The 13,674-nt window shown below is 46.2% G+C and overlaps 1 protein-coding gene across 1 annotated transcript; it reads right to left on the bottom strand.

Annotated features, from left to right (window-relative positions):
• Positions 1-663: 663 nt before the first annotated feature.
• LOC125965729 (beta-1,3-galactosyltransferase 2) lies at positions 664-2,852 on the bottom strand. The gene has a single exon (XM_049716544.2). The coding sequence runs from the start codon at positions 2,715-2,717 to the stop codon at positions 1,752-1,754; it is 966 nt and encodes a 321-aa protein (XP_049572501.1). The 5' UTR covers positions 2,718-2,852; the 3' UTR covers positions 664-1,751.
• Positions 2,853-13,674: the final 10,822 nt, after the last annotated feature.

Here is a 13,674-nt window from a genome sequence, read left to right as displayed (position 1 = left end):
AATATGAGACGTTCATACATTTATTTGGGTTGACAATTTGAATGAAGCAAAATATGACTGATGCAGCCCGCGACAAAAATAATTTTGGTACCGCTGGTGTAGTGCAATTTTGGAACGATCATTTTTCATGACATCACGATTCTGAGAGGTTCTGTGTTGTTGTTTTTTTCTAGAAAAAAGTATAATACACACAAGTGGTGCACGAGAGAGACACATATTCAAATAGAACGGATGAATATTCCCAAAGGTAAAGATTTGGACTCTACCGAGCAATTGCTAGACAATCGCATTGTATAACTTTCAGTGCTCAGAGTGACAGAAATGTTCAAAGTTTACACTTGCATCACCTTGCTAGTCTGCATTTATTCGGGGATTCCTTATCTTGTACACTATTTTGAAGACTCCACACTGACAAACTGTGACTGGTTCACCATCAGGAGTTAGACTGGGAAATTTGAGGGGGGAATGTCTATTTTTGTATTCATTCTTTATTATTTAAAAAGCAATCCATAGCTCAGCTAGAATGCGAGCAAAATAAAATCTAACTAAAGTGTGTTCTGAAATTCACTCTGACGCCATGTTTACTCTAAGAGTGGGTGTAATCAGAGCCGTAGTGTTACGTGAGGAGCAGGATTTGGACTCAGAAACAGACATGACACAAAGTTGAAAAGTAACAGTCTTTATACACAAAAATAAAAAGTATCCACAGAGAGCAGGGCTGGACGCAGAAGACATGAAGAAAACTAGACAGTCTACCTGAAAGAAAGACAACTTGTCACGGAGTAATCCGTGTTTATATATTGTGAGACATCCGGCCTACATCAAGGAATGGCAAGTCACGACAGAACTCCCCCCTGACCAAAATGTGTCAAAATCAGAATTTTAAGGGAACAAGACAATCTGTGCCAAAAATACCAACCAATCATGATATGAAATGTGCCAATGCTTTGGAGGGGTGTCTCAAACAACAGTGAACAAGATCTAGTCTACGCTCTGGAGTGGTCGCCAGAGGATGACTAATTGCACTCAAGAGCTTGATAAGGCATTTCAATTACTCCATTCGTACATAAAGCAACTTGATACATAAGGTACTTTTGGTACATATCAGTCAGCAGCAAGAAAAAAAAGAGGCAGATTTTAAAGGCATCAGTGGTTTCTTCTTGCTCAAGTTTTAAGGTCATGACAGCTGCCATTGACACACTCATCTTCTGTTTCATACTGCCACCTAAAGGCCACAGAGTGAAACAACAGCAATACAGTAATATCAAAACAGGCACAGCTACCTAGCAAGCAGCAGGCTTTTCTTGGTTCATGTTTTATACCTGACGAGAAGTGCAATATTCATATACGTACGCGTGTGTGTATATATACACACACATATACATATACATATATATCTACACAGATACAGACACACGCACACACTTTTCCAAGGCAAATCAGTAAAAGAAGCCATGGCTTTCATTTCCCAAACTATTGCAGCACCTGAAGTAAAATAAATACAGAACATAGTGAGCTCATATACATATTAAAAACGTCACCATATGATTATTTTTAGACAAAACATTATTTTATCAGCAGGATATTGTTTGGTTTAAAGTTGTTCTTTCTTGCACACCAGAAATGACATATACGTCTTCTGTATTTTGACAGAGGCAATAAAATGAAGTTATATTTACTATCTCTGCATCCACTTAAACCCTTGGTTCTTCCAAATGCTGACAGATATCCAGCTCAGAAGCACTCATTGGTCAAAACCAGCAGCTTTTATAGCCTATTGAGAAATCTTTCCAAAGTTGTCGCAATTGGGGAGGCTGAAAGCCGTTGATGATAACACGTCTGGCAAAAGTGCACCTGTCATAGTCCAAATGACTGATTTCAAAGAGGTTGATGAATTGCAGCCATTTTATTGCGTAGACAGGCCTTACACCAACCACACGCAGACACAATCCCATGTAGACGTCCTCTAAAGGGATCCATCGGACAAACTTGGAAGCCCATGAGACCTTGGCGGCCACGTCTATTGAGAAGACATAGCCAGCACCTGACAAATATGTAGGAAAGCTGTCTTCAGGGTACAGCTGCTCTGACAGGTGCCACTTGCTGTTGCGGTTTCTCGATGGCTTGCCATCGGCTATTACAGATCCTGTAATGTAATTGCTCCTGGGAGAGTTCCTCAGTATTCTGATGAGGTAGAATACATTCACAAATGTGTCAGCATCCACCTTCATGGCATAGGTGGCGTTGGGGCAGTAGTTTGCTAGCCAGTTCATTATCATCATGCTTTTGATTGTGAGATTCTGGTAACTGTCCACAAAGGTCATCTGGATGACATCTGAATATTTCTTGCTCTCCACCTCCAGCATGTCCTGTATTCTTCTTACCTGCCCCGCTTTAGGCACACCAATGTAAAACAGTGTTATGGTGTCCTGACCTGCAGCACCCCACGTTTCTCTTATGGCATCCCTTGCCGACAAATCCAGAGGTGCCACTGGGACCATCAACACCAGGAAGGGACTTCTTTTCTTACAAACGTCAGGCTGATTGAGAAGATAGGAGTACGTCTCTGGGCGCAGCATCTTGTACTCTTCCACAGGAAGGGGCCATGGCTTTGTAACTTGCTTAACAGATCCCTCTCGTCCAATTAACAGAACAATCGCGAGTAAAATGGTGAGACTGAGAAGCTTCACGAACCTTCGGAAGAAACACACCTTCATAGCCGCCAAGACCCCTGTTCGTACGCACAACTATTGAAGTAACCTCAAAACAAAAACTAACTTCGATTTGTAAACACGGAAGTGAAGACGTCAGCGACTCCACAGATCACCACTGAAAATCTAGATAGCTCATGGGCGGAAATGTCGTTCGCTCCTGGTCATTTTTTGACATTGCTTCGGTTCGGTTTGCTGTTGTCGGCGGTAAGAATTCACTCACTTAAATACTCCTAACTCGCTAAATTCTTGACTGGTTTACAAAATGATTATCTATTACAAACCTTATTTCATGGCTATGACTTTTGAATGTTTTTGAAGGTTGACGGTTTAAATAACTTTTTTTTTTTTTTAATAAACGCAGGCTACTTGTTTGTGTCATTGCTTCCTCACAATTGCTCACAATTTAATATTTTCTATTATCATTTGTTTTTTCTGAAACTAATAACTTTTTTTGAGCTACCTAATCGATTCAATCAAGAGAAATGTTTCTGTCAAAACACAGAAAACATGTTTTTGCTTGATAAACCAGCCAATGAAGAACACCGATGTGATGCAAATAATTTCTCGATGGTCATTAATTTTAAGTTACTATAATGTCTACCGTAAATTTGAGGATTGGCATTGAAATGCCCACTACTAAAGAAGCTGTCCTGTGATGTCTGCTGGGCCAGCTTTGTGATTGATGCTTAATGTGACAGAAAAAAACAGAGCAACGACCCACTGAAAAACACCCTAAAAAATAATTTATGGATTCATTATTTTTCTCAATTTATATTTTGTTCCATGTTCCTTCGAACCAGTGGTCTCAGAAAGTTCTCTTTTAATTGATTGTTTATTTGTTTTGACTGTTATTTGAATAATGTAAATATTGGAAAAAAAAAATATATATATATCCATCCATCCATCCATCCATCTTCTTCCGCTTATCCGGGGTCGGGTCGCGGGGGCAGCAGCTTTAGGAAGGACTCCCAGACTTCCCTCTCCCCAGCCACTTCATCCAGCTCATCCCGGGGGATCCCAAGGCGTTCCCAGGCCAGCTGAGAGACATAGTCTCTCCAGCGCGTCCTGGGTCGTCCCCGGGGTCTCCTACCGGTGGGACATGCCTCGAACACCTCCCCAGGGAGGCGTCCAGGAGGCATCCTGATGAGATGCCCGAGCCACCTCATCTGGCTCCTCTCAACGTGGAGGAGTAGCGACTGTACTCCGAGTCTCTCCCGGATGACCGAGCTTCTCACCCTATCTCTAAGGGAGAGCCCGGACATCCTGTGGAGAAAACTCATTTCGGCCGCTTGTATCCGAGATCTCGTTCTTTCGGTCACGACCCATAGCTCGTGACCATAGGTGAGGGTAGGAGCGTAAATCGACCGGTAAATTGAGAGCTTTGCCTTTTGGCTCAGCTCTCTCTTCACCACAACGGACCGGTACAGGGTCCGCATTACTGCCGACGCTGCACCGATCCGCCTGTCGATCTCACGCTCCATCCTCCCCTCACTCGTGAACAAGACTCCAAGATACTTGAACTCCTCCACTTGGGGCAGGATCTCATCCCCGATCCGGAGAGGGCATTCCACCCTTTTCCGATCGAGGACCATGGACTCGGATTTGGAGGTGCTGACCCTCATCCCGACCGCTTCACACTCGGCTGCGAACCGTTCCAGCGAGAGCTGGAGATCACGGCCTGAAGAAGCCAACAGCACCATGTCATCTGCAAAAAGCAGAGACGCGATGCTGAGGTCCCCAAACCGGACCCCCTCAACGCCTCGGCTGCGCCTAGAAATTCTGTCCATAAAAATTATGAACAGAATCGGTGACAAAGGGCAGCCTTGGCGGAGTCCAACCCTCACTGGGAACGAATCCGACTTACTGCCGGAAATGCGGACCAGACTCTGGCATCGGTGATACAGGGACCGAACCGCCCTTATCAGTTGGCTCGGCACCCCGTACTCCCGAAGCACCCTCCACAGAACCTCCCGAGGGACACGGTCGAACGCCTTCTCCAAGTCCACAAAACACATGTGGACTGGTTGGGCGAACTCCCATGCAGCCTCGAGGATCCTGCCGAGGGTGTAGAGCTGGTCCACTGTTCCACGGCCAGGACGAAAGCCACACTGCTCCTCCTGAATCCGAGGTTCGACCTCCTGACGGACCCTCCTCTCCAGCACCCCTGAATAGACCTTACCAGGGAGGCTGAGGAGTGTGATTCCCCTGTAATTGGAACACACCCTCCGGTCCCCCTTCTTAAAGAGGGGAACCACCACCCCAGTCTGCCAATCCAGAGGCACTGTCCCCGATGTCCACGCAACGTTGTAGAGGCGTGTCAGCCATGACAGCCCCACAACATCCAGAGCCTTTAAGAACTCCGGGCGGATCTCATCCACCCCCGGGGCCTTGCCACCGAGGAGTTTTTTAACTACCTCAGTGACTTCGACCCCAGAGATTGGAGAATCCGCCTCAGAGTCTCCAGGCCCTGCTTCCTCAATGGAAGGCGTGTAGGTGGAATTGAGGAGGTCTTCGAAGTATTCTCCCCACCGACTCACAACGTCCCGAGTCGAGGTCAGCAGCACGCCATCCCCACTGTAAACAGTGTTGACGTTGCACTGCTTCCCCCTCCTGAGACGCCGGATGGTGGACCAGAATTTCCGCGAAGCCGTCCGAGAGTCATTCTCCATGGCCTCACCGAACTCCTCCCACGCCCGGGTTTTTGCCTCAGCAACCGCCGAAGCCGCGTTCCGCTTGGCCATCCGGTACCTGTCAGCTGCCTCCGGAGTCCCGCAGGCCAAAACGGCCCGATAGGACTCCTTCTTCAGCTTGACGGCATCCCTTACCGCCGGTGTCCACCAGCGGGTTCGGGGATTGCCGCCATGACAGGCACCAACGACCTTACGGCCACAGCTCCGGTCGGCCGCCTCAACAATGGAGGCGCGGAACATGGTCCACTCAGACTCAATGTCCCCCGCCTCCCCCGGGACGTAGGAGAAGCTCTGCCGGAGGTGGGAGTTGAAGCTCTTCCTGACAGGAGATTCTGCCAGACGTTCCCAGCAGACCCTCACAGAGCGTTTGGGTCTGCCAGGTCGGACCGGCATCTTCCCCCACCATCGGAGCCAACCCACCACCAGGTGGTGATCAGTTGACAGCTCCGCCCCTCTCTTCACCCGAGTGTCCAAAACATGCGGGCGCAAATCCGATGACACGACTACAAAGTCGATCATCGAACTGCGGCCTAGGGTGTCCTGGTGCCAAGTGCACACATGGACACCCTTATGTTTGAACATGGTGTTCATTATTGAAAATCCGTGTCGAGCACAGAAGTCCAACAATAGAACACCGCTCGGGTTCAGATCAGGGGGGCCGTTCCTCCCAATCACACCCTTCCAGGTCTCACTGTCATTGCCCACGTGAGCATTGAAGTCACCCAGTAGAACGATAGAGTCCCCAGAAGGAGCGCTCTCCAGCACTTCCTCCAGGGACCCCAAGAAGGGTGGGTACTCTGAGCTGCCGTTTGGTGCATAGACACAAACAACAGTCAGGACCCGTCCCCCCCCCCACCCGAAGGCGGAGGGAGGCTACCCTCTCGTTCACCGGGGTGAACCCCAATGTGCAGGCGCCCAGCCGGGGGGCAATAAGTATACCCACACCTGCTCGACGCCTCTCTCCGTGGGCAACTCCAGAGTGGAAGAGAGTCCAGCCCCTCTCGAGAGGGCTTGTACCGGAACCCAAACTGTGCGTGGAGGCTAGTCCGACTATATCTAGTCGGAATCTTTCTGCCTCGCACACCAGCTCGGGCTCCTTTCCAGCCAGAGAGGTGACATTCCATGTCCCAAGAGCCAGCTTCTGCAGCCGGGGATCAGACCGCCAAGGTCCCTGCCTTTGGCTGCCGCCCAGCTCACATTGCACCCGACCCCTTCGGCCCCTCCCACAGGTGGTGAGCCCATGGGAAGGGGGACCCACGTTTCCATTTCGGGCTATGCCCGGCCGGGCCCCATGGGCGAAGGCCCGGCCACCAGATGCTCGCCTTCGAGCCCCGCCTCCAGGCCTGGCTCCAGAGGGAGGCCCCGGTGACCCGCGTCCGGGCGAGGGAAAACAAAGTCCATTTATGTTTTTCATCATAAGGGGCTTGGGTAAGCCGTGCTTTGTCTGACCCCTCACCTAGGACCCGTTTGCCATGGGTGACCCTACCAGGGGCATGAAGCCCCCGACAACATGGCTCCTAGGATCATAGGGGCACGCAAACCCCTCCACCACGATAGGGTGACAACTCGCGGAGGGGATATATATATATATATATATATATATATATATATATATATATATATATATATATATAGATAGATAGATATATATATAATGATGAAAATAATGATGTGGCAAGAGTAAAAAAAAAGCACATCTATAGTCTCTGATTGCCAACAAGACATAATTGAAGAAAATATTGTGAGACGTCTGGGTCATCTTTAATCTCTGACTGCCAATAAAAACAGTAAAACAGCATGCCTGCTGGGTGAGCAATCTACAGTTACATTCAAATTCTTGCTCCGTTGACTGTGGTAAGTCATCGACCAGCTCTGTCCCAAGATGGCCGCTCTCTGGCAACGCGTAAGTTATCTAGTGGTTACATTTATGTACCTATGGGTGCGTTGGAAAATATACACTGACGCTTGTGCGCTACTCCGCGAGAGGGCGTGTTCGGAGTGGAAGAGTGCGCTCCGCTTCTATTAGACTTTTCTTAGACGTAAACAAAAAAAGGTTCTTGAAGAGTAATCTTATCTTGCTCACCTTCACAGTTGAAACATATATATTTTGACTAAATGTACATAAAGTTTATGTTATACATGCAGTAGTATATGCAACAGAGGTTTGGTCACCCTATTTAAAACAAGACATTTAATTACTAATTGAGAGAGTGCATGTAGACTTGTAGACTGCTTTTGAGGGTACGCAAACAATTAACGTTGAGAAAAGCTTCACCTTCAGCTTTTAACTCACGTTTAATCTGATTATGGTGTATAAGATTATAATGGCTTAGTTTATATGAACTTTCTTTAATTTTTACACAGTCGTACCAAACAAGAGTCAACTTAGTTAAACGTTCTGAATTAGACCTTCATCCATCCATCCATTTTCTGTACGGCTTGTCCCCACGTGGGTCGCGGGCGTGCTGGAGTCTATCCCAGCAGTCATTGGGCAGTAGGTAGGTGGGGGGACACCCTAAATTGGTTGCCAGCCAATTGCAGGGAACACAGAGGCGGAACAACGATTTGCACCCGCACTTACACCCATGGGCCGTTTGGAGTGCTCAATTGACCGACCTAGCATGTTTTTGGGATGTAGGAGGAAAACGGACTTCCCAGGGAAAACCCACGCAGGCATGGGGAAAACATGCAAACTCCACATAAGGAGGGCAAGAGCTACACCATCTGAACTGTGAGGCAGATGTGCTAACCAGTGCAAGACCGTGCCACCTTAATTGTGACCTTGTTTAGAAAACATTTTTTTTAGTCACATCACTTAAACAGATGCCATTAACTCCAACACTGGCATTTTTTTGAAAACGTGTGGCTCAACTATCGTTTGATTAATCAAGGAGTTGGGGTTAAGAGACCATTCTGGACCGGACAACGGCCCACCTCGGTCCACTTTGCTTTGTCTGTTTAAATAAGTGTTGTTGTTGTACATTTCAATGTACATGTTAATTTGCTTGATGACACTGTTTATTCTCACGTTTTGTTGATTGGCTAACAATAAAACAAACAAATAATTTTATGTGAAACAGGTACAGAGAAGGCTGGTTAAATTAACACACACAAACTATCAATTTTGAACAGAAACAGGTTTTAGTGTCTCTCTGCAGCCATCTGTTAAGCATGGACTAACATTTATCCTTATTTCCTTCAGATGTTTTGCTTTTCATTCCAATGTTCTCCTTAGCAATAACAATGCTCATGTGTCCTTATGTAATCTCATTAATTGACTGTAGAGGGCAGTAATGCATCAATATCCATAAATAACTCACATTTATCCACACTTCAACCCAGAAAGCTTTGAGAAAATGTCGTCTTGAAGTGCTAAGGGAATTTGATTTTCATTTTTCAAAAACAAGGTTATATCATTTACAAACTGACTTATCACTATTTTTCTACACAACACATCCAACCATCTATCCATCCATCCATCTTCTTCCGCTTACCCAGGGTCAGGTCACGGGGCCAGCAGTTTTAGGAGGGACTCCCAGACTTCCCTCTCCCCAGCCACTTCATCCAGCTCATCCCGGGGAATCCCAAGGCGTTCCCAGGTCAGCTGAGAAACATAGTCTCTCCAGCGTGTCCTGGGTCGTCCCCGGGGTCTCCTACCGGTGGGACATGCCCGGAACACCTCCCCAGGGAGGCGTCCAGGAGGCATCCTGATGAGATGCCCGAGCCACCTCATCTGGCTCCTCTCAACGTGGAGGAGTAGCGACTCTACTCCAAGTCTCTCCCGGATGACCGAGCTTCTCACCCTATCTCTAAGGGAGAGCCCGGACATCCTGCGGAGAAAACTCATTTCGGCCGCTTGTATCTGGGATCTCGTTCTTTCGGTCACGACCCATAGCTCGTGACCATAGGTGAGGGTAGGAGCGTAAATCGACCGGTAAATTGAGAGCTTTGCCTTTTGGTTCAGCTCTCTCTTTACCACAACAGACTGGTACAGATTCCGCATTACTGCCGACGCTGCACCGATCCGCCTGTCGATTTCGCGCTCTGTCCTCCCCTCACTCATGAACAAGACCCCAAGATACTCCAACCATCTAATAGGGCTAATGTTGATTAAAATATATGACATTTCACCTACCATAATAAACAGAAGTGGTGAACTGCAACCTTGAGTATGGCTCTTTGAATCTCAAATCTCCACCAGGTGCCATTACGTAAAGCTACCGAACTATAAATGCACTTATAGAGTGTAGTAGTAACGACAATAAATCTGTCATAAAACCCATAGTAAATTAAAATCGTGAAAACGAATGGATGCTCAACTGAATATAAAGCCTTTGGAAAGTCTAAAACTGAAACATATCCTGAATCATAAAGTCCGTATTCCACTTAATCCATTTCTAATATGATTATGGATTGCCCTCCCTTTCAAAAAGCCTGATTAAGTCTCAATAACTTATAGAAGGCTCTTTCAACCTGGCAGCAATAATTTATTTTCAATAAAATTATCGGTCTCAATTTATCACGATCTCTTATCGTTACCAGATTTCGGAATTAAGATAATTAGACCTTGTTTCAATTTCTGCATTAATTCCTGTCACGGTCGGGTGTAGCATGGAGCAGGACGACCAAGTGCAGCTTGGACCAGGGTTTATTGAAGCAACTCAAAAGGCAAACTGACATGACTTAAACAATAACTTGACTGACTGACCGGGACGTGAAACAAGAAGACAGCAGGACATGACGGCATCAAGACAGGACGACAACACCGAACGACAGCAACCAACACGACAGCAACCAATGATCCGACAGGGAGAGAGGGGCAGACAGGACTTTTATACACGACAGGTAACGAGAGGCAGTTGGGAACAATCACACTGATCATGGGCACACAGGAGGGGAGGGGCGAGCACACAGACAGAAACCAAGACAACAGACACATAGTGGAGCAGTTGGGGACGAGACCTGACAATTCCTTAGACATTTCTATAAATTAATAAATGGGGTAGCCTAATACCACAGACTTGTGGTTTAAATGCTGTGTACCGGCTTCACTTCTGTGCTGCCGACGTCCTGCATAATAGATCTTGCCAAGATCGCTGCCAGTCTTACCTGCAGTGTTTTTGCCGAAGGGCATACATCATCTCATCAAGGCCTTCAGGGGTGTCCATGTAGTGATTCATAGAAAAATGAATAAGGAAAGATATGTTTGAGGGAGGCGGCTCGGTGGCGCACTGGGTAGCACGTCCGCTTCACAGTTACGAGGGTGCGGGTTCGATTCCACCTCCGGCCCTCCCTGTGTGGAGTTTGCATGTTCTCCCCGGGCCCGCGTGGGTTTTCTCCGGGCACTCCGGTTTCCTCCCACATTCCAAAAACATGCTTGGTAGGCCGATTGAAGACTCCAAATTGTCCCTAGGTGTGAGTGTGTGCGCGATTGGTTGTCTGTCTCTGTGTGCCCTGCGATTGGCTGGCAACCAGTTCAGGGTGTCCCCCGCCTACTGCCCGATGACGGCTGGGATAGGCTCCAGCACGCCCGCGACCCCCGTGGGGACTAAGCGGTTCAGAAAATGGATGGATGGATGTTTGAGGGAGTGTTTAATGAGCAGAAGTATCTTGAGACCAAGGATAAGGACAAAAGCGTGGCTGGCCACTAAGAGGCGAAGTGCTGACTGAATGCTGGAGAGCTGACAATGGGATGAAGAAATGGTTCAATGGGAGAACAAGAAGTCAATCATCCCCCCCCCCCCCCTTCTTAATTGTGCTGCGCGGTCAAGGGTGCTTTTCAAATATTTTTAAGATGATCTCATGTCTTCTGATGCCCCTTTTCACTGTGCATGTGTGTCTGTGTGTGTGCGTGTGTGTGCGTGTGTCCGTGTATGGTTTAGAGTACATTACATGTTACTGCAGTATATTAGGAATAGTCAGGAATTCAATTTCTACTGTATATATACATAGACTTTAGGTAATTATATTTTTTTTCCTCAAAGATTTCTGCTTCAAAAATTGCTGATGTATGGTATAACTTTTGAATTCCAAACTATATTCATGACATACTCATGCCCCTCAACTCTCGTAAGAATGAAGCAGTTCTCAATGAATGAATGAGTTACAATTGCACAAGGTTCCAATCTGAGTTCACGGGGGCTTTGCTACAATTTCAGAAAGCCACACTCGCACACATGTTCGCACATAAACGCGCACATGCACACAGAAGAATATTGTAATGTCTTGCAGATGTGTGTCACCTATTTCAAAAATTGAGATATATGTCCCTTGAGCCAGAAATATGGGTCCCCCAACCTTTGGGAAATGCCACAAGTTGTTCTTTGAGGAATGTTTCAAAGTTCTTGAAGAAAAGTCATCATAGAAGACTAATGATAGATGCTGAAGGCAATGGGTTTTTTTCTTTAATGCTTCCTGCCTCTAAATAGTATCTGTGCTAGCTCATATCGCCTCTCACCTTTAAGACACTGAACTCAAAGTGCTTTCTTCTGTAGCACCACTCTCTCATTCTCACACATAGTTGTCAGTGTGTGAATGTTACCATGAGGCCATGCTGCTTCAAACTCACAGAGCACCTGGTATCATTCTCAGGGCATTTCCCAGTCAAACACCAGCTAACCCAGGTATGGGCAAACTACGGCCCGCGGGCCACATCCGGCCCGCGGGACCGTTTAATCCGGCCCGCCAACCCTAAATAAATTGTATTCTTAAACTTTTTTTTTGGGTCATTTTGCCTGCAATGACTGTGTTTCCCCAGTAGATGGGGAACCACTCGCCTGCGCATTTACTACCGGAAGCCGTGTCAGAAAGCTCGGTGCACACTCATAAGTGCGTTTACGTACTCAGTAGTACGGAAATGGCGCACTCACGCTCTATTTGTAGCAGTGCCGAATTTAGAGCGTGGGCTGTGACGACAGCATTCTTGTAATTTGCGCGCCGAGTTTTCGGATACAGTTTTACGCTAAAGCCACCCACAAACCTTCCCCTGGAATCCTTCCATTAAAATGACTCGCCCAAGGAAAAGCAAGGTGGACACTGAGTGCCGAGTGTTTAAAAAGAGTGGCCAATTTGGCTCGACGTACGCGACGTGACGTTCAGCCACATGAACATCAACATCAAATGAACAATGAAAATGAAGGGGAGGCTTTCAAGTTTGTTGTAAAAAAATGCATTTTGAATATGATCTGTACAAATAGCAGGGATTGAAACTAGCGACCAATGCAGGATGCTCAAGGACATTGATGCACCACCTGTTTGTGACTAATCTTAACCTTTAAAGTTCTTAAGGCTTACTTTAAGGAAGTGTTTTCCGTTTCCTCACTTCTGTTACCAGGTGTTTGTGAGTTAAAACTCTGCTCTGATTTTCAGATACCCCTCACCGTGTTGCCGTTTTGATTACTTTATTTGGATGTATGCTTTCACCGATTCTTCAAGATGATATATTTGGTCAGAATGTTTGCCGTTTGATGTGATCTCATAAAATAAACATACATCTTTCATTAATCTGACCTGCAGGCACTGAAGTGATGGAGACTGTTATTCATAATAACAGTGTCATATTTTATGAGAATCACTGATAGCAGTTTTTTAGGGATTTTTTTTTTTTTAATGCTGTTAATAAATGCATTTGTTTTCAAAAAACTTTTTTTGAATATCCATGCTTTACTACCTACTAAAGGCCAAAACCTTTTATGCAATGACCTTTACAGGTCGTTTATATTACTTCACACAAACACTACATCCATCTGCTCCTGGTTCGGCCCCCCGGTCAAAATTTAGAACCCAATTCGGCCCGCAAGTCAAAAAGTTTGCCCACCCCTGAGCTAACCCCAAGCAAAATAAGATTTTGCAAGTCTTGAGCCAAAACAACTGATTGACAATCATGGAATATGGATCTTATTGTCTTATTGGCTTTACATTTCAACAGCAGAGCATATAAATGAATTCGTTTTTTTTTTAAAATAAAAATACTTGACCAGATTACTTTCTCTGTCTGTGTTGCTCTCAGCTAATTAGACATGATGAAAATACTTTTTTTTTAAATTTAGGAAAGTATGAAGATAACAGTTTGAAAAACATAATTCCATCCATCCATCCATCCATCCATCCATCCATCCATCCATCCATCCATCCATCCATAGAAAGAAAGAAAGAAAGAGTAATGGTGCTGTCACGTCTCGTCCCCAACTGCTCCACTATGTGTCTGTTGTCTTGGTTTCTGTCTGTGTGCTCGCCCCTCCCCTCCTGTGTGCCCATGATCAGTGTGATTG

This window comes from Syngnathus scovelli, chromosome 3 (assembly GCF_024217435.2).
Source record: "Syngnathus scovelli strain Florida chromosome 3, RoL_Ssco_1.2, whole genome shotgun sequence".
NCBI classification, from domain to species: domain Eukaryota; kingdom Metazoa; phylum Chordata; class Actinopteri; order Syngnathiformes; family Syngnathidae; genus Syngnathus; species Syngnathus scovelli.
This window is presented reverse-complemented; position numbering and strand designations above follow the sequence as displayed.